Source organism: Monodelphis domestica, chromosome 4, assembly GCF_027887165.1.
Source record: "Monodelphis domestica isolate mMonDom1 chromosome 4, mMonDom1.pri, whole genome shotgun sequence".
Lineage (NCBI taxonomy): Eukaryota > Metazoa > Chordata > Mammalia > Didelphimorphia > Didelphidae > Monodelphis > Monodelphis domestica.
Window position 1 is genome coordinate 85,063,748 of NC_077230.1, and position 25,750 is coordinate 85,089,497.

Below are 25,750 nucleotides of genomic sequence, written 5' to 3' on the forward strand. Positions count from 1 at the left end.
GCAGGAAGGGTGGAAGAGGGTCGGAAGGCTACCAGGAAGGTGGCAAAACCAAACGTCGTAGTCTCCGACAGCACGACATAGCCCAAGAAGAGCCTCAGTACCAAGCATTAGTGCGGTATTGCTTGCTCACAGCTTCGACGCGAAGAGCAAGGACTCAATCAAGCACTAATTAAGCGCTCCCACTCTCAAGGCATTCTATTGATCCACGGTTCCGTCCCTCAACAGGTAGCGCCAATTAAAAATCCTCAACGCCCTCTCCAGCTAGTCACTGGTCGGACTACTCATCAATCAAAGACCTAGCCCAATAGAAGCAAGCCGCCAGGCACTTTTCTTGGCTATCTTCCCACCCCACCTTTTCATTGGTTCTCCTTTTCCGCCATTCCCCAAAGCGCCTAGGAGCTGTGCGATTACAGTCCCACTGGACCAGCAGATTATCTGCGATTGGGTCGAAGGCAGATCCACAGCCCCTTCCCCTCCTTCGGGCAACTTCCCGCCTCCTCCGTCGCAATGGCGTCGGCGCCTGCTGGCTCCCAGCCGCGAGGGAGGGGCGGAGCCAGAGGCGGGGCTTGCTTCGCCTCCCACGGCGGGGAGGGCGGAGCTGTGGCTGCTGCTGTTTCTGTTAGTACCTCGGAGAGCGGCCGGCGCAGGGAAGGAGGGGAGGGAGGGACAGACAGACCTACCGGACCCGAAGCAGCCACCGGAGGGGGGGGGGTCTCCGGGACCGTGCCGGACGCTCCCCGCCCCCCTTCCCCTTGCCGCGCCCCCCTTCCCCTCCCCGGGACCCCCGGGCTAGGCAGTGTCGTCCGAGGAAGGTGCTTGCCGGGCTTGATCCTGGGGGGGTCGCTCCCACTCCCTTTGCTTTCTTGCCCCCCTTACCCTCCCCCCCCGCCCTGCTGGGCTCCCTGCACACCTGTCCGGGTGCGGAAGCTCGAGGCTCCGCACCTCCCGGGCATGGGCGCGAGGAGGCTGCCCCCTGGGGACCCGCTGGGACCGACGGCGGCGGCGGGTGGAGAAGGGGGCTGCGGCCGCTTCGGAGGGCCCGCAGGGAGCAACCGTCGCTGCCCGGGCTGTGAGCGCTCCGCACGGCCAGCCAGTGGCTGCGGGAGCTGAAGCGGGGGAGGCGGCGCGGCTGGGGAGGGAGATGGGGACTAGCTGCTACTGCTGGGAGGGGGGTTGCAGTTTGGGGGTTCTTTCTTGGAGGGGTTGAGTAAGGAGATATAGGGGTGGTAGACAGGGCTGGGGGCGTGGATACAATGCACCCCCCTTCCTCTTTACTCCCCCCCCCATTGGTTTTTCTTTGCAAATAAAATAATCTACCCTGGAGCTTTAAAAAAGCAACCCCGAGTCTTTTCTAGAGAGGAAGCAAGGACTTCCCTGCTCTGTTGGACTCTGATTTGATTGTATAATCCCGATGATATAATGCTAATGACGATGATGACACTGCCTTTTATTTTTACCTTGGCTCTGTTAAAAGCTACAGCTCAGGGTAAAGCATTGGATGGTCAGATGTGAAAGGGTTTGCTACTGCTGCTCCAGGAGTTTTACTTTGCTTTTGTTTTTGAGGCCATTTTCAGGATTGAAATTGGACAAAATGAAAGCTTTGTATTTTTCAGCCAGTTATGTCTCATGCTGAGCAAAAAAAAAAAAAAAAAGGCGGGGGTGGGTGGGGGTACCGAATTGCTGCCTTGTTTAGGGAAAAGGAAGGGACTTTTTAGCCACATGTAATTAAGTGTGTTTTCACTTTATCCCCCACCTCCCCGCCCCCAAATCTTTGACAAGCAGTATCTTAAAATGAAGAAGTTTAATTTCCGCAAAGTTTTGGATGGTTTAACTGCCTCATCCCCTGGCAGTGGCAGCAGCAGTAGTGGTAACAGTGGCAGTGGGACCGGAGGTGGTTCTATACAGAGTGGAGGGACTGCAGGGGTTCTCAGAGAAGAGATACAAGAAACCCTAACTTCGGACTACTTCCAAATTTGTAAGGTAAGGTTTTTGCAGTGGGGTGTCACGTCTGTTTTCTTTCTGTTCGGATTGTAAACAAACCAGAAGTATTCATTAGGGATTAGAAACCGTAGAGATGACAGCTTGAAGGAGTCTGGTGCAGAGCGGCACAGTGAATTAATGAGGATATTTGAGGATATCAATATCAGCATCGACTTAAGTTAACAGTAGTAGTTTGTGAATAAGCAACGGATATGACATTTTAAAGATAACCTAGGGAAAGATATTGGACAATTAAAAAAAGTAAAAGAGGCAACAGGGAATATTTAAAGAAAGAGTAAAATGAAGTAAAAATAGTCCTAGTCATATAGTTCCATTTATGGAAGCTTTTGAATTTGTTTTGTTATTTTGATTTAATATCCTAAGTAAGTGATTACATCTATTGAAATGCTACTAGCATTGATTTCATATTATCAGGATTGATACACTTAACTTAAAGATTCTGTTAGTTATTTAAAAATTTTCATTTCTTCTTAAATGAATCCTTTGTCTTCTAAAATAAATGAGTATATGTCATGAACTTAGTATTTATAAATGTTTTGCATTGGCAGGGAGAGAGTTTAGATAATATTTTAGAGTTAAACTTAGAGGGAGGTTTTATAAGTAGCAAAAATGATTGGGGGGAAGGAATGTAAAAAGGAATTGAAACAACAAATGTTACTGATATTATTTCTCAAATTTATAATATACTTTGTAGTTACTTTTGAAATAAGAATAACTCATGAGTGTTTTTTTTACCTAATACAGATACACATAAATAAATATAATTTAAATGATGTAATTTAAAACTCTCCTAATAAGAAATGATTTAAAGTAAACACATGGAATGCCAGTAAAGGTATTTCATTTTTCTAGTATTTTTGAGAAAAAAGACCAACTTCTATAATAGAAACTATTAAATGTTAATACTGCACATGAGATTTTCAAAATTATTCATAGTAAATGAATGATGTTATGAGCTTCAGGAACTGTCCTACTCTCCAATTCCCTAAAATAATCTAACAATGGAATTAAATGTCTAGTTATTAAGCTATCAAAATTTAACTTAATTTATAATAACAAGTACCTACAGAATTAAGTAAAATTAAGCACTTTGGTTTTATTCTCTTCTTCTCCCTATGAATATGTATATTGTAATGCTCTTATACTTATTATAAAATTATAGACAGGCTATCAGGACAGGGAAGGAGCTAATGGTAGTTGTTGCCAGCCACAACTAGGAATGTATCAGGAAGGAGCTGGGAGGTCAGATTTGTATTTCTTTACCTTTGACAGATGCTTATGATTTCTGTTATCTGAAATACAACTAGTTCTCCACAGAGGCTTCCAAAGTTTGAATGGAAGAAAGAAGTAGGGTTAAGTTTCATCAAGAACCATAGAACATTTACAATAATTTGAACTGGTTTGAATAGGAGGGATGAGTTATTTTAAAAATACTTTCAGGCTGCTAGCATTTAAAAGATAGAGAAGACTTCAAATAAAAATTCAGGGAAAGGAGTTGAGTAATGAAGGCAAGATGAGGATGACAAAGTAATATGCACATCTGTGTGAACTTCTAACAATTATGGGAAGTGGCCAAAAAGAAAGACTAAAAATTCTTTTACTTTAGTGACTTTCAAAAAATAATAGAGCAAAAATATTTAACAGCAATTTATATAATTGATATCTCAGTTTGGTGAAAATAAGATAGTCAGTGGAGTGTAATACTCTCACATTAAAAAAATTCTAGTTCCAGTATGATAATGCATGGAGATGTAAGCATCACATAAGATGATGACCAAAAGTGTTACTGGAAAAAGAAAGTACTAAAGAACCTCTGGGTCAAGAACTTCCCTTCTTAAATGATAAAAATGTTGGATAGAGTTATAATAGTCAAGACAATGTGACTAAAAATAGGGAATAGCAGAAACAGATTTTGTTTGAGACAGATGGTCTAGGTTCTAGTCTTCTACCTATTCTGTTACTAAATCACTGTCACTTAACTTCTCTAGGGCTCAGTTTTCTCATCTGTAAAATGAGGGATTCGACTAGAAAATAATCTAAAATTTATATGGCACTACAAGAGTTCCAAAGGATTTGGCTCTAGCATAGGCACAGTTATGTCCAGTTTATGTAAGAAAAAACAGGTTTAAAGAATTTAAGGGACCTAGCTATAGTCACTTAACTATTAACTGTGAGAACTGGGATTTGAACCTAGGTTTCTTATCTCCAAGTCCAGGGCTCTTTTTTACCATAATACTCTAAAGTCCCTTCTAGAACTAATGTTCTATGATTTGATAAGATTAGGGAAGCTTTAAAATGAGGCCAATTATCAAGACAGACTTTATTTATCCTGATTCTTTAGTTATTCTGCCTTATATTGGTAGAATACTTGATAGAGGAGATAATCCATTTTTCTCATAAAACAAATGACCTCTCCCTGTCACTGATAACTTTAGGGATCACAAGAGGGGAAAAATATTAGACCTACACCTAAGGAATTAAAAGGAACATGAAGAAGAAGGGCTTTTGATGAACCACAATATGATAGTGCTCACAACACAATTAAATTCAGTATTGTGATGGAGATGACAAAACAATGAATCTATCATGCAGTTATTCACTTTTAATAGTAATACTTTACATTTGTATAGTGCTTTATCATTTTCAAAGTGCTCTTACCTATAATATCTCATTAAATCCACATAACAACCCTGTTAGGTAGGTAGGGCAGTTATTATTATTCTCACTTAACTAGGAGAAAACTGAAAGCTCAGAAGGTGATTTACCCAAGGTCATATGCCTAGGGACTGGGTAGGGAGTAAAACTCAAGTGTTCAGTTCTCTTTCCAGTATAATATATAGTTTCCATAGAAATGGCAAATTAGAATATAAAATCAACATTACTTAGTAAAATTAGAAATAATTTTAAGGGTATAAGACCTCTCTAAAGCCTTAAGGCTTATTTAAATACTATGTAAAAACTGTCAGATTTAGGACAAAGACAATGAAGACCACAGAATATGGAAGTTTGGGAACAAAACACAAATTCATAAGGCCAAATGAATGTTAGCAACATGTAGAAAGGGAACACAAAAGTAATGACATGAAATTACTTTAATAACATGGAAAAGGAAGAAGCTAGTGCTTGATACCACTTGATTGGGGTATATTAATAGTTCTGTGGGGAATTAAAAAGGGAAATTGCAGAAAGACTAAATTAATTCCTATTTTAGGTCTAAGATGTTAGGAAGTTTATTTCCAAATTATTTTTTTGGAAAAAAAGTTTAGAAATATGAGATCAATAGTGGTAAGTATACAGGATGTTCTAGATATAATTGACAAATTGGACACAAATCACCAGAATCTGATGGCATCCTCCCAAAAGTTTTGAATAAACTGATTGGGTGAAATTGTAGAACTGTTAGCCAAAATGCATAAGCTGTTGTTACAAATAGTCTTTATGTCAGAGGACTGGTACAAAGCCAGCACGATTCCCATCTATAACAAAGGTTCCATAGAGATCCAGCAAAGTACAATAGACTGTCATGTCTGATCTCTGCATCAGTACTCTTATAGAATCAAGGATTGATTCCATAAAGTTAAAACACCTTATTTATTACATTCCTTTGAGTAGAGTTAAATGAGTAGATAAAGGAGAAGAAGTAATCATAACTTATTTACTCTTTAAAAATATTTTTGGTAACATTCTGTAAAAAAAGCTTTTTTGCCATTTTAAAAAACTGAATTGTTATAGAGTTGGTGAAATGTGATTTTGTCATGGATAGAGTCCTGCTTACTATATAGTCTGTTCTCCATTGGCCCATGTGTATTAATGATCAAAGTGGTTGGCAAAATGTGAGGTGTTTTTATGAAGGGCATTGGAAACAAAGCAAAAATGATTATTCTCTCCTTGTTAGGAGAGAAGCTCCCCTTACTGAAGGCTTTATTCTTCTAGAGAAAATAAATTACTTTTCAAACCTATGTATAAGTTACCATTTTGGAGCTAAGGTTAAGAATTATCAGGGCTATCCACCAGATCGTATAGGATGTTTATTGGTTGTTGAATTTCCTGGTCTCTTTGTTCAACTAATTGTAAGAGCACTGGTCAAACAGTGCTCTTCTTATTGGTGGTAGCATGTCAGAATAGTATTGGTAGACCATGTTCTTAAATTAAGAAGGTCAGGAAGTTCTTAACAAGGCTTATATAAAATCATGTTGTATTTGTAGCTGGAAAGCTGGAGGAGTGCATAACAGTTCTAATCTAAGAAAAATGTTTTTGATTGAGGTTGTCAAACAAAGGACAGCTAACATGGTCAAGTAAATAGGATTCCATATGAAAAAGCTTTAAAGTAGAGAATATGTCAGTCTGGAATAGCCTGGGATGAGAGGGGAATTTAATTACATGTAAGATCAATATCACTTTAAATAGTGGATAGAAAACTTTATGGACTTCATTATTTTAAGAGTAGTCTGGGCTAAAAAAATAAATTCAAAGGGATTAAATGGAGGTAGCAACATTGAATTTAATCAGATTACCAAGGCTTGATCTAAATCTTGCTCCTTACCACTTATGTGGGCTCAAATAAATCATTCAGCTGCTTTTTTTTTTGTCTTAGTTTCCTCCTCTGTAAAATAAGAGTTGGGCTAAATGATCTTTTAAGTTAATTTCCATCCCTATATTCTATGATCTTAGATATAAATGATTATTCCATTTTGAGTTATTAAGGAAATCTAGGGAAGTTTTAGATTGTGATTGTCTGGTAAACAGGGACTGTATTTTATCTCTCTTTGATAAATACTATCCCCAGTATTTAGTAAAGTGCCTGATTCATAGTTGGTGCATTATTTTATTATATTTTGACTAATTGACATTGTTAGACTTCTGTGGTTGACAATGGACAGCAATCATATTCTATTGCAAAAGGCCATTGGGTGCCACTGTCAGGCAGATTTATTGGTTGTATGTGCAGTTGTTCTGTTACAGTACAGAATGTCTTCTTCTCTTAGAGTCTTAATTTATATGACATTATCTATCATTATTATTACCCTTAAAATGAAGCTGATTTAAACCTAATATGATTTCAAATTCTGTCTGAATATAACTATTTTCATTAGTGGTAAAGCAAAGTTTTCATTTCTTGATCCTATGGTTTCATATCCAAAGACCTCTTGTCTCATTTCAAAGATGTGAGTGTTCAAAATTGTTGAATTAGATCCGAAATTTTACTTAAATATGGGCTGAGAGCACTGATTATAGTATTGTAAAATCACCCAGATATTAGTATAATAGTGATAACTTAAGGACTGTTCTTTAAAAGTTTCAAATAGCAGTACTGCTGTGAGCTTTAAAAGAAATACTTGGGATTTTTTCCAGAGAAAAAGAAAATGACTTTGAAATGCCCAAATTGAGTAGCTATTTGCAAAAAAGACTTTGATGGTAGAAACAATATCTTCTTAATTGTTTAATATTCAAGAAACTAAACTTAAAATGTATGTAATGTACTGTTTCCACCATATTTTAAATAAAGTGCTGAATTTATGTCTAATTACACAGGTGGAGCTAATGTACATTTGTACTGCTTTTTGCTAAATCAGCTGGTACATTTTGGGAAACCAAAAATAGAAACCATCTTTAAAGAATTTACAGAAACCCAAAGAACATAAACTGCTCTTAAATTTCAGTCAATTAACTCATTGAGTTTTATTTGTAGATTTTTAATGGAACTGAGTAATTTGTTGGGATTTGACACATAGATAGTCAGATAGTTTTTGTTTATCTTTCAAAAGATATAATACTTATTGATTAACTTTAAAATGTTTTTTCAAGTCATAATTTGGATGTAAATTATTACTAGCCAACTCAGTAGAATCAAAGCAAATGTTCTTTTTTTGTTGTTGTTGCTTTTATCAGCAAAATTGCAGGTGACACAGAGATTTACTTGTAAAGATTTTAGAAGAAAACAATTATTTGTTTTTGTTGCATAAACATATCAGTTTGTGTTTTTAAAAATAAAAACATTAGATTAAGATATGTAAAATGATTCTGAGCTATACAGAAATAGAGTCAGAGATTCAGAGCTGTTAGGGTACTCTGAGATCATTCTAATTCAGCCCCCTCATTTTATAGATTAGGAAATTTGAGCCCAGAGATATTAAATGACTTGCTTATGTTAAGTGGAAATATTTAATGTTTTAGATAATTGATTTTATGGTACTTTAAAGGAAGACAACTTTTAATATGCTTTTAGTAAATCTTTTTTTTGTGCTTTTAATAGATTATATCATAGAAATCTGACAAATAATATGAAAGTCCAGTTCAAAGACTTGGTATCTTTTCTAATCTACATGCTCATTTTTTTCTGTCAATTTTAAAGTCTCTGTTGTGTTCTTGTAAGATAAAAAAGTATTTAGAATAGTCAGGAATTAACCGGGCATTTTTTAACAAAAGAAGAGAAAATATGAATTTTTGATGGGGTCCAAAAAAGCCATGGTATGTTTATTAAATTACATAGAAAATAAAGACTAAACCTTTGATTTCATTACTATAGGGAACTCCCAGATAAAGAAACTCCCTCTATTAATGCATGTTGATGTCTTCTGATGTCAGTTGCCTAGAGCATTGAGGTTAAACAGCCAATATATGTCAGAGACCAGCCTTGATCCTAAGTTTCTTGGCTCTGAGGTTGGTTTTCTTATCCACTGTACAATATTATTTCTCATATTATATAGCATTTTTTTTTCCTTTTAAGTCTCATGACAGTTTGGAAATAAATTCATTAGTTTCCCTGGAGTGGTTTGTTTCTAGGAATGTTGTATTTGGGAAGATTTTAAATGGAAGTAATGTATACTTTAGAAAAAAAGGATTTCTTTCCCTGATTCTCTTCATTATCTGTTCTTTTTGTCTTTTCTAGACTTTTATTTTTTGATTCATGCCCTTAAATTTATTTGGTCTTTCTTCAGTCTTTATATTCTTCATTAAAATAAAGCTTCCAAGGTTATCTATTTTGGATTCTCTCATCTAAATAGTTTCCATATTACTTTATCTGAGTCCCCTGCCCCATTTTCCAGTGTTTAAGCCTAGATTTGGAGTCTTCATGATTCCAAACTCAGTGCTCTTTCCACTTTACCACCGGACCACCTAACTGTCTTCCAGAGAGGAGAAAAAATCCTGTTCTATAAACTCCAAGCCTTATAGTCACATAATCTCTGCCTCAGTTTCATCAACTATAAAATGAAGATAAAAATAGCTTCTACAATTACAGAGCTGTGAAGATCAAATAAGATATTCCTGAAATACTTAGCATGGTGCCTACAACATAATTGGCATTGAATAAATGCTTATTCCCTTTCCTTCCCTTTGAAGGCAATCTGTAGCATCCTTTAATTAACTCTTTGTTTTTTGTGTTCATTAGTTTGGAGCAGTTTCTTGTAGTTCTTCCATTGTGGTCTTCATGTTTTTTGATTTGTTGTATTACTTTGGGATGCCTACAATGCTTAACTTATCTTTATGCACCCTATCTTTGAGATAGATATTGCTTGTCTGGAGATCATCTTTCCTTTTAATGTTATTGTTTTTTGCTTCTCTCATGTTGTCTTTCATTTCTATGTATTCCTATTCTGATCAGTTATCCTCTTGTTTCTTTCTTTGAAAATACTTGGCATTGTGGATTTAAAATTTTCTTTTCAGCCAATTACTTCTGCTCTGCAGACCATACATTCTGCTTTCACAATTCCTGTTTCTTTTTTAAGTCATTTAGGAATATCATGCTATGGTTTCATTCTCTGTTAGGAATCCAGGGAGTCTTCTGCCTCATCAGATATGAATATATTTTTCTTTGTTTTAGAATATTTATTAATGAATTACTGGACTTTTGCTGATCTAGAGGTTATATTCTCTTCTGCTATTAAATCTTCCCTGTTGAGTTTTCTTCCCCCTGAGATCTTTGGTAATTTTAGTCATTTTTCCTTCTATTCCTCTGTTGCTCACTTTCTGACTTCCTCCCCTTTGGTGACAGTTTTCCTCAGGGTTGGACTTCAAGACAATCTGATTCTTCCCTACTGGGTAATTCGCAGTTCACCAACCTCAGTCTTTTCCCTAGGTGACTTCTGGGGAATGGGACCTATCTCCTGATGGATGCTAAGTTCTTTTTCTTAGGCTTAGTATAGCCACATTAAGTGGCATCCTGCATCATTTTCCTGTGTTCCTCAGTTTTCTGGCTGAGCATTTTTGCAGCACAGAGTGCTTTCACAATGCTGTCTCAGATCAAGCTTCTGAACTTTAGTTTTCTGAGGCACTATGAAAGGTGGGGAAGGAATAAAATTGAATCATTTGATTGTATAGTTTTGCTGCAGGAAAGTGTGAGCATTGAGCATTGGGGTTATGAGTAAGCTTGTCATCGTTTTGAAAGGTTTTAAAGTTTGTGAGGACTGGATAAAACATGTAGTCTTCCATCTTTTTAACCATTTTCCCTTGCTTACTTTTAAAGTAGTAAAGTGCTATATAAATGTTCTTTAGTATAAATTTATGCTAATTAATTTTTCTTAGGAGAATTCTTCAAATATGATCACAACTAAGTCTAGAAGAAAGATTACCTCTCATTTTGTAGTTTATATATGTTGCCTCATGAGTATCCATGAGTATTCTTACAGAGGTAGGAAATTACTTAGTTTCCTATTCAGGTCTTGTACTTGCAGGCATATCTTCAACAATGATTGACAAATAGAAATTCAATAAATATTTATGAGTATTCCAGTAAATATTTGTTACATAAATGAATGAAGACAACTTAGAATTCTTTGTGGTTGTTTAAATAATTGTATATTTTGACTAGAAAACTAGCCTGAGTTGTAAAGAAAATTGAGTATCTATTCTAATGGCAGCTATACATGGAGATGTGGTATTTGGGTTTAGTTGGTGAAGAATGGTGGCTACAAAATAGAGGATTTTAGCATAATATTTATTTTGATCCTTATATTTTTCTACTTTATTCAGTGAAGTTTAACTATAACCAGTTCTATGAAACAAAACAGATTGCTTACCAATTGATTGATCAGATTGTTGAGTGCTCTATACAATTTAGTCATTTGAATATGATCCCAAAGCAATCGAGGTTTGGCCATTTTGATTGTCTTAAATGAAGTAATCAGACTGACTTTTAGGTGATCTGAATGATTATTTGAACCATTATGATGATTTTTTTAATAACCATCTGCTAAAACCAAATATACTTAAAACATGTATATATTGATAAAGTAAAATGTAGAATGAAGGAAAATTCAAGGTCCCTAAACATGAATTCACACCATGTATATTTGTGCATGTAAAATATTTTTATTAGGGATTTTTCAGACTTGATTTTATTATTTCTGGTCAATCAAATTGAAAATATGCCTCCATATTTAACACGTGACCAACTCTGATTATTCTCAGTAATGAAATGAAACATTAATGTAGACAATATAAGGTGATTTATGATCTCTTTACTACTTGCCTCACCATTATAGTAACCACTGCATCTTTATGATAATGAATTCAAATAGCAGAAGAGGTCAAGAATTGAGTAGAAGTCTTAAATGGGTAGAAATGAATTTAAATAATTTTCTCTACCAGTATTAATGCTGTCCCTCCACTTCCTTTTCAGTTCCTTATCTTACACCAGTAAACAGTAACATTGTTGGCAAGGTAAACATCAGTACCAAAAAGGACAAAAGGGAATGGATTAATTTGTTTGCTACTTTGCTTACCTCTTTTCCAAACTAAAATTTCAAACCAAAGTTCTTCCTTTTCAGAAAACACTCAGCATTTTGGCTGGTCCATTTCATTATTGGTAAATATTGTCAGCATGTTTGTCAGTTCCACAAGCAAGTGCTTGCTGTGTGTAAAATGTATTGTATTAGATTTAGCTACTGGTTGGGCCATGCCGTTGATACAACCAGCACAGTGTCTTTCATAACTAGAAGCCTTTGGAGAATATCATTTATAAGAAAATCCCTCTTCCATTTGGATTCTACATAAATGCTCCATGACTGTGATGAACATAGTTTTATAACTTACTTATGATTCATAATCAGAAGCTCATTGAACAAAGTTATTGTAGTGGCTTCTCTCAGGAAATATGTCATCTCAACATGGGTATGTGTGTCTTAATGTGTGAAACATTCCGTTGAAGGAGAACCTTTAATGTAATAGTTTGTTCTACCTAAGCAAATCCTTTCTTAACATCAAGAAATGCCTTATATTCTCTATACCTCAATTTTAGGATTGAATTCATAGCCTGAGTTTAAAAAATAATTTGCAAAAAAACTTACTTATTCCTTTTTAAAGTTTCTATTGAGGAGACCCTTGATACATGTGTATTTCTTAAAGATTTTTAGATAAATGAGAAAGTAGATATATGGGTCATTAGTTACTGATGTATTCTTGATCACTTTTTAACAAAAAAATTAATAAAACCATCTATTATTTTTCTCTAGTTATTCTACATCTTTTCTCTTTCCAGAGATCTTGAAAATCAATCCTTAAAGTTTTTTGAAGTTGTTATCTCTAGTATGAATTTATTTGGATATGCTTGTTCTAAAGAAATTGCTTTTTAAGAGAATTAATGCCATAGAGTTCAAATGTAGTACTTTAATTGTAATCAATGATGACAAGGAATCACAATAGAAACACTAGCAGATCTGTTCTATTTTTTTTTTTACTTTTAGTTTTCCTCTCAGTTTTGTCTATAAACATTTTTGTGATGATCAACCTTGTACCAAAGTTTCTATAAATTTTTTTCTCCTTCCATTGGACTTCACTGTTTGTGAGGTAGTACCACTCATGATCTTTTGCAATCCTTTTCCATAACACTTTTCAAAGGTTATTATATTATATGTTATATAATATATTATAAATTGTTTTACTCTTGGCTACTCTGTCTAGTTGCTTAGCAAGGAGATAAAATCTTTGAAGGCTAAGATAGTTTGGGGGCTCTTTTGGCATCCTTGTTATATTCCAAGTCTATGTATCTTCCTTGATCCATTTTCCATTTTATAGCTTGTTTGCATAGCTTAGCTTAGAGCAGACTTTATTTGCATACAGTGCTTTATTGTCATCTTTATCTTTCAAATTTGTTATTTTTATTTTTCTTCTGACTAGTTGGCATCTGACTTTACTCAGACAGTTGATTGAGAAATTCAGTTCAACAAATTCTATTAAACTCCTACCTTGTCCAAGCCATTAGTAATAAAAAGACAAAAGTAATAATATTCTTAGTCTCTAAGGATGTTATGCTATACTCAAAGATTATGATATGTAGACAGATAGGTGTGTACACAGTAATTTCAGGAGGGATACAGCACAAAGAACTAAGGCACTCAAGAAAGACAGCAAGTAGCAGATGACACTTAAACCTGGAAGACAAGAATTTTTAGAGGCAAATAGGAAGACAGAGTGCTTTCTAGGTAGAGGAGCGAGCCCAAGCAAAGACACTGAGATGGAAAATGGTATGTTAAGTTTGGGCTGGCTACTTAGGTCAATTTAGCTGGATCATAGAGGATACGAAGGGGAGTAATTGCAAGTATCTGGAAAGGTAGGTGGGAATAAGAATATGGAGGTCTTTAGAGGTCAGACTGAGAAGTTTATATTTTGTGGTAGAAGTAATAGGAAACCATAGAAAAATTTCAACCAGTATAGTGACATGACTTGTGTCTTAGGGTTGTTAATTTAACATCTGTAGGGAGAATGTATTAGAGAGGGGAGAAGTAGAAAGAGGAAGTCTAATTAAGAAGCTATTACAATAGTCCAGGTAAAAGGTGATGAGTGTGGTGGTTATGCATATGTGTGGAGACAGTTCCAGAAAATATTGTGGAGGTTAATGAACAAAACTGTGGAAGAAAAGAAAAGAGGAAGAATCAAGAACTATGCAGAGGTACTAAGACTAAAAACCTATAAAAATGGTGTTGGTTTTACCAAAATCAGGAAGTTTGGAAGAGAAATGGGTCTTGAGGAAAATATAATATCCATTATAGAAATTTTGAGTTTGAAATACTAATGGAACATTCTGATGGAGAAGTACAATAGTTAGCTGGCAATTCATACTGGAACTCAGAAGAGAGATTGGTTGGTTTCATTTGAGTGGTGGGGCCAGACTCTGGATTTCAAGGGATTGAGAAGTGAAGAGAGAAGCATAATCAATGAGAGTAAATAACTATTTTTTTTTAGGAATTTGGCTATGAAAGGGAAAGGAGCAAAGATAACTTGAGAGGATGTATGGTAGGGTCAGATGAACTTCAAGAATAAGGAAGATCTGAGAATATTTGTAGATGATATGGAAATAGCCGAAGATGAAAAGAAGAAAGGAAATAAGGGTAAAAGTTGCTGGAGGAGGCAAGAGGAAAGGAGATCAATGACAGTAGTAGAGACTGCCTTTGAAAAAGAAAATGATCCCATTCAGAGTATAGTATATATTACTGTCGTTTATGAGACTTGGGGGTTAGGGATAGATATAAGTTCCTTTTAATGCAGGATTTCTATTCTTCTATTGCCTCTCACTAAATCTAGAATTCTTTATATTTCTGAGATCCCAGTGGTGTCAGTTGAGTCTTCAGTAGCTAATTCCTCCTTGTCCATTAATATGTATCATTATTTTTTTTGTTTGCCATGTTTTCTGGTGCTTGCCAACTTTGTTGTTGAAACTTTCATGGTAGATTAGTATGAGGCCATTGGTCTCATTAGTTTTTTTATCCAAAACTATATTTTCCAACATATTTTATATTGACCTTCTCTGAACCCATGTTCACAGAAAAAATACAAATCATTGTTTATGTTGACTTGGTTTAGATGATCCTGTTAAGTTCTTCATAAAGTTTTTCTATGGTGTTATCTCCTGTGATAATGTTGATGGAGAATTTGTGATTACCTTTGTAGAAGTCATTTTTCTCATACTCATCATGGACATTTCATGGTGAGAAGACAAAATATTCCTTAAAATGTTTCACTTCAATACACCAAATACTTGTAAATGGCTATGACATGTAAAGTGTCATGTTAGTCAGGGAGAGCCCAGATTCCTCAAACTAATATCATCCCTGTCCTCTTGAAGCTTACATTTTGCTGAAGGGATAGAACATATCCAGACAAAGAAAATATATAGTGGTTTGGAATGGAAGAGACCACTAACAACTCTAGGGAGAAGAGAGATTAAGAATCAGGAAAGATCTATTTCATATAGGAAATGGCAACTAAATGGATTCAGGAAGACAACAAAGGATTTGAAGAGGTGGATATAAAGAGAGGGCACATTACAGTCATAACTGTCAGCATATAGGGCAAAGGAAATGGAATTTGAATAAAAGGGAAGAAAAGCTAGTAGATTAATTTGGCCAGAACTTGAGTCCATGAAGAGGAATCATGTGAAATAGGACTGTAATTTGAGTTGCTAATGGAAATATGCAATGCTGTGTCCAGAAGTTGTCAGGCATGTAAAGCTCATGAAAGAGATTAGCCTGAAATGAGATACACTAATTTGAGAGTCCTCAGTATACCTAAATGGACGTGGGATTTTATTTATGTGGGTATTACTTCCATTGGTACAGACTGCAAACCATCCATGCCTTCTCATCCTATGTGATTCTAATCCATGTTCATCCAAAGGTCTTCATTGGAATATCCACCCAATGTGTTAGTATGTTTTTTCTAGGGAATTTTACACTTCAAGGGTACCAATGTACACTTTAAACATTATCTTTTTTTTGGACTACATGATCAGCTTATTTTACCTTTTCTTATGTATACATGTAAGAACATGTTATCTCTTATGATATTTCTTGAGTATAAGTCATCAGTAGAAAAATCATTCTATTTCTATATTTTCCTCATGACATGCATTTTTATTTATTGCACTATAGAAGTCACTGATATAGAGATGATAATTAAACCCTTGGGAGCAGATAAAATCACCAAAAGAAAGAATGTAGAAAAAGAACTGAAGGGATCCAGGTCAGAACCAGGGGGACAACCATACTTAGGGAGAGTTCATAATCCAGTAGAGGTAACTAAGAAGGAATAGTCTGACAGGTAGAAGGAGAACTAATAAGGAGCAGTATCCCAGAAGCTAAGGGACGAGAAACTACTCAGGACAGGGTAATCAACAATCTCAAAAACTGCAGAGAATTCAAGGAAAATGATTACTAAAAAGGTCTATAGGTTTAACACTTTAACACTTCAAAGATTGTTGAAAACCTTGTAGAAAACAGTTTTAGCAAAGTCAAAGCCAAATTGTAAGAGGTTCAGAAGTGAGTAGGAAGTGAGAAAATGGAGAAAATAACTATGGATGTCTTTTTCTTGGAGTTTGACTGAAAAGTTGGAGAAAATATAGGATGGTAGCTAGAGGGAATGGTGGCATCATGTAAAGATTTTTGTTAGGAGTGAGCTCTCCTAACACAAAGACGTTTCAGGTCACAGGGAAGGATCTTCCTGATTGGGAGAGACTGAAGATGAGAAAAAGAAAAATTGGAGAAAGCTCCAAGGGGTTGCTTTTGGCAATGGGGGCCAGTTTTCTTGAGAGTAAACGATAAGAGAAAAGGAAATTACACAGAGCATTTTTTACTTCTGGACGGTGTGATAGAATAATGGTCTAAAGTTGATATTAGGGAAGAAAAATGTATATGGATCTTTCCTTCTAAGTCCACACATTGACGATTGATTTGGGGAAAGTATGGGATAAGAAAGCTGCCCCTATTGGAAAGAATTGTTACAAGAAGTGCTGTTGTTAGGATGATCAGCCAAATTTCAGTTAAGTTTTGGAGGCAGAAGGATTGTTTGTAGAAAAGCAGAATAATAATAATAGGAAAGTTTACTTACCAAAGAAAAGAATTTCCTTAAGACAGGAAATTCTGTTGTCAGAAGTAAAGGGAGGAGTGGATTGCATTTAGTTAGATGGAAAGGTATGTTAATAAGAATAGGAATAATATAGGAGGTAATTGGAGAGAGGAAATTAGGGTGAAGCAAATATGTTAGTAAAGAAGAAAGGTAGTATTATATATACTGTTTTGTTATTAGAGGGCTTTTTAGAACCAACTGGCAGGGCAGTTAGGTGGCTTAGTAGATAGAATGCCAGGCTTGGAATAGGGAGGACCTGAGTTCAAATTTGGCCTCAGATATTTCTTAGTGTGACTCTGGGCAAGTTAATTAATCCCAGGTACCTACCCTGTCTTAAAATTGATGCTAAGAAGATAAAGAGTTGAAAAAGAGGAATTAACATGCGTCAGGATTCCAGTTAAAATATTGTGATCCAAAATAGAACTTGTAGCTTCCAGTGATGAAGGAAAAGGTCCTGCCATAAAGCTGTGTTTTGTTTTGCTTCCTCAAGTTTCCAGATTGACAAGTGTGCAGTTGGTTTCCTCAAAAGGCAGCAATTGGAACTAATAAGGGGCTCAGTATGGCCCGGTAAACACTGGATTAAAAATATTAATTTGCAAAGAAGGGGGGTTGTATTACGTTGAGACTGGTGTATATTGTAGGCAAACTCTCCAAGGATTAAGGAAGAGAACCAGGTTTCCTTTTGGCACTTTTCAGACATTTGGTTTAACCTTTCTAATATTATCATCAGGTCTGAAGATAATTAGTGAGACTTGGACAGGAAGTAAACCCCAGTAGAATGAGTGATATTTTGATACTTCCATTTCCACATTCAAATGGATCTATTATCTTATAAATTCTGGAGTTTCTTCCATTGATATAGATTTCAGCTCATTCTTGTTAGCTCATCTTGTGCAGCTCTTGTCTCTATGCCCCAAAGTTCACTAGACACTTAGAAAAATTATTATATAAAAATGTCAAATTACATTGTACAACTTTTCACTCCAAAATCAGATCCATTTATATGTCTAGATCTATAAAGGTGCTAAAGAAGAAAAAAAGGAAGTATTACACATGTTTGAGAATTCTCCTACAGCTCCATTGTTAAGTGATTTGTTTTTTAATTAGAGGAAACAAAGAAAAAATCATTCTATTTGTACCCCACAGCAAACCAATTTTATGAAAATTTTACATATTTAGTAACTTCAATTTAAAGAATAAAATGTTGTCTTGGTATGTCACTATGAAGTCTCAAGAAAACATCTAAGGATATTGTCAATCACCAAGAATATCCAGACATTTAGGCTATACTCTATGCTTGCAATGTCACTACTTGTTCACTTCTGCCTCCTAAGAGTCCTTCACGTCCTTAAAGCTTACTGAGCTCAGATGCTATGTCCTATGCAAAGCCTTTTTTGGTCTTTCCAGGTCTAAGTACTCACCCTCTTGAAATATGAACTCCCGAGTATTTGAACTGAGATGCTCTGATTCTGGAGTAGTGTTCTTTTTATCAGATAACATTGTCTCTGGGTGCTCTTTTGCTGGAGATACTCATGATGTGTCAGCTACTTTCTTACTGTCTCCCATAGACATAGGAAACAGAACTGTAATTATTTGTAGAGGTTCCTTGATATTAGTCCTGAGTATGTAAAAATGGAACGGTGTCTCTATAGCCTATAAAATGAACAGGACACAGTCTAACAAATTAGAAACAATAGAATTGGATACTGGGCATAACTGCAGACTCTTTACTTCCAAAATACCTCTCTGTGCCTTCTTCACCTACATTGACTGGTTCTAGACCTCCCAGGAATGGAGCTCCCTGTCTTTATGGGTCAAGCATATTTCCAGAGGAATTATCTTTTGCCTTTCAGAAAGTCTGGTTAGGCTGCAGATGACCTTTAGGTTTTCATTTTCCATTCCAGCGAGGGTGTGGCTACAGTTTTTTATGGCTAACCTGGAGATTTCCTTGGCTAGTTTATTCCACTGCTGGGGATGACACAGCAGATTGCTGTGGTGTACTGTATTAATGAACATTTCTCATGGCTAGATTTGAAAAAAACAAGTTGTTTTAATGTCTTTTAAAAAATGCCCCTGTAATTTCCTGATTCCCTGCCCTAACCCAACAATACCCAGCAATACCCCCTTCCAACAAAGAAAAATAGTTAAAAAATAGTCTTATATAGATCCACCAGGGGATAGCATATATAATAAATCATAAATTTAGAGCTGGTAGAGTCAGAGAAGCCATCTGATAAGTCTTGTCCCCTCATTTTAGAGATGGGATGAAAAAACTGAAATCCAGCCACACTAAATGACTTGTCACTTAGACAGTGTCTGAGGCAGGATTTAAACTGAGGCCCCTGGTATGAAGTGAATAATAAAACAGGAAATGCCAGAATTCATGTATTACATTAGATATTTAATAGCAGTGTGACCCTCAGCAAATCACTTGACCATTTTTAGTCCCAGTTTCCTCATATGCAAAATGAGGGTGTTGGAACTGATGATCAGTGAGGTCCTTCTAACTCAAAAGCTGCCATAGCTTTGGTAGTCCCTTTTCTATCCTGTTCCTGCCCACTATTTCTTTCTCTGAGAATGGTAGTACATTTCATCATTTGTCTTCTATAACTAATGGTAATTAATTTAAGCTTCATTCAGTTGCTGTTTCATGGCATTTTTACTTCTGATATTGTCATTGCATAAAGTGCTCTGGTTCTGCTTTCTTTAAAATCTTGCAAATCTTTCCATGTTTGTTTAAATTTCACATAATTTATTTTATTTTTATTAACCTGTTTGTAGGTTACATTAAAATTCCCAGGTTTCTTACCTCTCTTCTAAATCCTAGAACGTATCATCTGACAAAAAAAAATGTATATACAAATTATGTCTTTTATGTTACTGTTTGTAAGTTCTTTCTCTGAAGATGAACATTCACAAGTTATTCTTAAGACATTAATTTTATAGCTGTATATAATGTTCTCTCTCTCTTTTAAATAATGCTCTCTTGGTTCTAATTATTTCACTCTTGATCATTTAATATAGGTCTTTCCAAAATTTTAAAAAGTTTACCTACTTTCTACCAGCTCAGTAGTATTCCATCACACTCATATACTACAACTTGTTCAGCCATTCTTTGACTGATGGATATCCTCTCAATTTCCAGTTCTTTACCACCACAAAGAGGACTGGTATAAATATTTTGGAACATAAAGGTTTTTTAAAAATTATTTTTCCCTGATCTCCTTGAGTATTGCTATGTCTAAAGGTATGCATAATTTTTTTACTCTCTAGGTATAATTCCAAATTGCTCTCCATAATGATTAGATCAATTCAGTTTCATCAACAGCATATTAGTGTCCCTATTTTTCCATATCCCCTCCAACATTTGTCATTTTGCACTTTTATCATTTTAGCCAATCCAATAGGTGTGGGACGATATCTCAGAATTGTTTTGATTTGCATTTCTCTAATCAGTAATGATTTAGGACATTTTTTAATATGCCTACATATGGCTTTGGTTTCTTAATCCAAAAACTCTCTGTTCATATCTTTTGACCATTTTTCAATTAGGGAATGGCTCTTATTCTTATGAATTTGACAGATTTCTTTATATATTTTAGATGTGAGGCCTCTACCCAAGAAATTGTCTATAATGCCCCCCAATTTTCTTCTTTCCTTCTAATCTTAGCTACAAAAATGTTTCTACAAAACTTTTAGCTTAATGTAATTAAAATTATCCATTTTACATTTCATAATGTTCTCTCTTGTTTATTCATAAATTCCTCTCCTATCCATAAATCTGATAGGTAATATGTTTCCTGTTCTTCTAATTTACTTATATCTCCCTTTATGTCTAAGTCATTTGTCCATTTTGATCTTATGTTATTGAATGGTATAAGTACTGGTTTATACCTAGTTTCTGCCAAACTACTTTCTAGTTGTCCCACCAATTTTAATCAAATAAAGAATTCTTAAAAAAAAAAACCCAACACATTAGAATTGGTACTAAGTATCAGTTCTAAGGCAGAAGAGTTACAAAACTAGGAGGTGTTTGAGGCCAGATTTGAATCCAGGCACCCTATCTTCAGGCTTGATTTTCTATCCATTCATTTCTATCTATTCATTCATTTCTAACCATTCTATCCTAGCTAACCCAAATAGTGAATTCTTATCTCCCAGATCTATACTTTTGTTAAATACAAGGTTACTATATTATTTTACTATTGTTTGTTTAATTCCACTTATTTTAGCTAGAATTTAATAGTTTCCTAGTTGCAGTGTTTCTTTCTCTACATTAGGAGACCAATGCTATTTGATTGCAATGCAGTTATTTGTCACTGCAAAAAGACTCAATAGTACTAATGCAGACTTAGTTAAAACCGTAGAACTTGGTATATATGGTTAAACAAGAAAGTAGGTTCAGAATGTTGGATAACACTCAGTAAAGAAGCCAGGCTGCAACTGGGACAGTAATACACTGCTGGTGGGGTTGTGAATTGGTTCAGCTATTCTGGAGGGCAATTTGGAATTATGCCCAAAGGGCTTTAAAAGAATGCCTAACCTTTGATCCAGTCATACCACTGCTGGATTTGTACACCAAAGAGATAATAAAGAAAAAGACTTGTACAAAAAATATTTATATTCACACTCTTTGTGGTGGCAAAAAATTGGAAAATGAGGGGATGCCTTTTGATTGGGGAATGGCCCAATAAATTATGATATCTAATGGTGATGGATCATTATTGTGCTGAAAGGAATGATGAACTGGAAGGATTCCATGTGAACTGGAACAACCTCCAGGAACTGATGCAGAGTGAAAGGAGCAGAACCAGGAGAACGTTGTACAAAGAGACTTGATACACTGTGGCACAATCGAATGTAACTGACTTTTCTATTAATAGCAATGCAATGACCCAGGACAATCTAGAGAAATTTATGAGAAAGAACACTATCAAGATCCAGAGAAAGACCTGTGGGAGCAGAAACGCAGAAGAAAAACATATCATTGATCATGTAGATCGATATGGATATGGTTAGAGTTTTGGTGTTAAAAGATCACTCTACTGCCAATATGAATAACATGGAAATAGGTTTTGAACAATGATACATGTATAACCCAGTGGAACTGCTTGTCAGCTCCAGGAGGTCAGAGGGAAGGGAAGAGGAAATCATGAATCATGTAACCATGGAAAAATATTCTAAATTAAAAAAAAAAAAGAAGCCATGTAGCTTCTCTAGGTTTCCTTAAAATGGGTTGAGAAAGGACATGACAATGACATATATTTGGAACATTGGGACGCAGCATTTGTTGAAAGGTATGCCCTATGTATTTTAGTTCACACATTCTTGTCAGTGATTGCTGTTAGTATTAGTTCAATTCAACACCTAAGTCAGTAGGGGAAATCCAAAGATGAGTAGAACATAGTTACCCTAACCTCATGAAGCTTCTAATCTAGTAGGGGTGGTATAAGATATGTGAAAAATGTAATTATTTATTATTATACTATTGTAATAATGCAATTATATATTATTGTATAATCAAGATACATGGTTTGAATATGGATAAAGACATGAAAAGGACATAGTAAGATGATCATAAGATATTCACTTTTGGATATGGGAAACAGCAGGCCAAGACTGACGGGGAGTGTCGAGATATGTTAAGTGAGAGAAAGTTTTGTAAATATTGTCAGTTAGACCAATGTTTTGTAAAGGGGATAGATATAATATGACCTCCAGGGTTGTATGATAAACCAATCTGAAAAGATGGGTCATATCCCACCTTCTCTGGGATAGCCAATTTCTGGGCTTATTTCCCACATGTCCTCATTACTCAGCTCATCTATATTCAATACCCACATATTTGGTCTCCTCTCTTTCTATCACTGGGCAAATTCTCAGCTTCTCCCCTTTCTCACCATGATTTGGTTCTTCAGGGTAGTTATTACCATGACCAAATGAACATAAGCAACTGAAAAGGCAAATATTTCCCTTCCCCCTACCACCTATTGATACCCTTTCTCCCAGATCTCCCCCTTGTGTTAGGTACTTCTTAGAAAAATAAGATTTGAGCTCTAGGATAGTGGCCAGGTGAGACAGAATGAGTTGCTCAGGATAAGCAGGAATGGATAGGTTGTGACCATATCTCATCAAATCCGCCATTCTTCCAAATGTAACTATTTCTATGGAGAGCACCACCATCCTTCTCATCACTTAGATGAAAAACCTTAGGAGTATTCTATATTCTTCATTCTCATTTACCCTACAAAGCCAATCAGTTGCTATGTCTTACCTTTTCTATATACTGTCTCACATCTGTCCCTAATTGTTTAGTCACAGCTACTACGCTAATAGGTCCTCATTATTTCTCATCTAGACTATTGAACTATTGTTGTTTAGTTATGCCTGACACTTTGTGACTACATTTGGGGTTTTCTTGGTAAATATCCTAGAATAGTTTTCCATTTCCTTCTCCATCCCATTTTACAGATGAGGAAACTGAGGCAAACAAGGTTAAGTGATTTGCCCAGAGTTACACAGTTAGTATGTGTCTGAGACTGGATTTGAACTCAGATTTTCCTGACTCTAGGCTCTATCCACTGAATCACCTATCTGCTATTAAAACCAGACTTACAGAAGTAGGAGTCATTTATTAACATTACAAAAAGATTTGCCACAGGGTTCCTTTAAAAAAAAAAACATAGTCTTTAGACATTGGGCTGTATCCCAAGCAAAGCCTCCTTAATTGACTCTTGCATAGCAATTTCTCTGAGAAATCATCAAATAATAGATTTCTTGCTAGAAGAAACTTAGGAGACCAACTAAAACTCAACAGAGGGTAACTGATCTGTTTAAGGTTACTTTACACAACTAGTAAGCTTTTAGCAGCAGGATTGGAACCCAGTTCTTCCTAATTCTAAAACCAGCACTCAATTTACTATATTATGCAGCTTCTCCTATCAAACTTAGGACCCACTGCAGACAATTCTTCTCAGAAAGGAAGTAGAGTCGTAGCATCTTAGCTTGAAGAGATATTAGAGATTGTTATCCTCACGTTGCAGACTCCATCTCTCTACATTTTAGGTATGAAGAAACAATTTCAGAGACATTGACAGACTTGTTCTGACAAAAGACATTATACCCTCTCCTCATCACCTAATCATCCAAATGGTTGAGAAGGTGGGCCACAGAGCCTGGTGTGTCAATAGCAGACTTCTTAAACAAAAGGCCACAAGCCAAGGAGTAGTTAACAGGGTATGGTTTAGTCATTGAAGAGTAAGGGACCTCGTGGGGAGCTAGGATGTAAGGACTCCCACACAAGTCCTGAGCTTTTTGTTGTGACTCTGAACCCACAGAACCATAAAAGCCACCTTTACCTTCCCCATTTACTTCTTCTGCTCACATCCTGTTTCCACTTCTCTGAAACCTCTCACCTTTAGCTGGACCCATAATGGTTTCACATCACCTCATTTTGGTTGGTTTGGGAGTATTGTGCCCTTTTATTTTTAGCTCAATTGGGTGGAGGAAAAAACTGTAGAAACGTATACTTTTATCTAAGAAAGTCTTGGCATTAGAATCTTTCAAAATGTGGCTGCATGGGCACTGAGACTTCTCTGATAGGCTAAAGATTCCTTTCTGGTTTTTGAGGCTCATGGAATGGTGCATAGTCCTTCTAGACGAGTAGAATTAGAACTCAAAGAACTAGGGTGCAAAGGGGAAAACAGGAAACAAATTCTGATCTGTGACTTTTGGAAGTTACCTTGTATATCCCCATTTCCATGATGCCCTTTTTTCCCTTTCAAAGCTACTGCCCTCCCCCAGTTATATCACTACTTGCAGGATTTATGTGCAAACATAGCCATATTGACTTATTTTTCTGAGGTGTACAATTTCTTTTTGTTAGTAATAATCTTTTTTCTTTAAACCCTTACCTTTCATCTTGGAATCAATACTGTGTATTGGTTCCAAGGCAGAAGAGTGGTAAGGGCTAGGCAATTAAATGACTTGCCCAGGGTCACACAGCTAGGACGAGTCTGAGGTCAAATCTGAACCCAGGAGCTCCTGTCTCTAGGCCTGCCTCTCAGTCCACTGAGTTACTCAGCTGCCCTCTGTTAGTAATAATCTTAAGAGATGACTGATGACAGTGTCATTAACTTTTTTTAAACATTGTCCATCCTGTTAATTCTATTTCCTCCTGAACCTGCTATGGAGTTTCTCCAATTTCTCCAGGCGATCTCTATGGTTCATTGTTTCTCTTCTCCAGTGTGCCCTGCTCTAAGGTGTAGAGTTGGGGGAGACTTGGTCCAAACTCATGTTGTACAACTTCATTTTGCTGCAAGGCTTTTCAACATTCATTTATTTTTTTCTCTACTGTTAGAGTAACACTACATGGTTATTTAAAAACTTAAGTCTCCTACTTCTACTTAGAAATTGTATCCTAATTTACCTTTCTACTTTGTCTTCTTCCTTCTTTTCAAAGCAACCTACAACTCAAAGCTAATCCTACTGAACTGGTTTCATCTTTATCAGGAACCTACAATAGCTCATCATCAACCCTCTCCCTCACTTTCAAGGCCCTCTATGACATGACTACATGCTTGTTTTCTACTACTTAATTCCACAATAACAAAATAAATCTTTGATTCTTTTTTTTTATTTTAATTTTTAATTTCATACATTGTTCCTTGGTTATAAAAATAATTTAATTTCCCTCCCTCCCATCCCTCACTCCTCCCATAGCCAATGCACAGTTTGACTGGGTATCACCCATGTTCTTGATCAGAACCTCTTTCCATGCTGTTGGTATTTGCAATAGGGTGTTCATTTGGAGTCTATTTCCCCATTCATATCTCCTTCGATCCATGTCATTAAGCTGTAGTTTTTCTTTAGTGTTTTTCACTCCCACAGTTTTTCCTCTGGATGTGGAGTG

The 25,750-nt window shown here is 35.9% G+C and overlaps 1 protein-coding gene across 10 annotated transcripts in view; it reads left to right on the plus strand.

The window, feature by feature from the left end:
- The first annotated feature begins 375 nt into the window (after nucleotides 1-375).
- The window catches only part of STXBP5L (syntaxin binding protein 5L), a 469,360-nt gene continuing 443,985 nt past the window's right edge, over nucleotides 376-25,750 (plus strand). For 2 of the 10 annotated variants that reach the window (XM_056793507.1, XM_056793508.1), the window contains exons 1-2: nucleotides 422-618; nucleotides 1,783-1,980. In XM_056793507.1, coding sequence (XP_056649485.1) covers nucleotides 508-618; nucleotides 1,783-1,980 — 309 coding nt within the window. In that variant the 5' untranslated portion in view covers nucleotides 422-507. Of the gene's footprint in view, nucleotides 813-1,782; nucleotides 1,981-25,750 lie in introns of all 10 variants that reach the window. The other 8 variants (XM_056793509.1, XM_056793512.1, XM_056793511.1 and 5 more) reach the window with 6 other exon arrangements.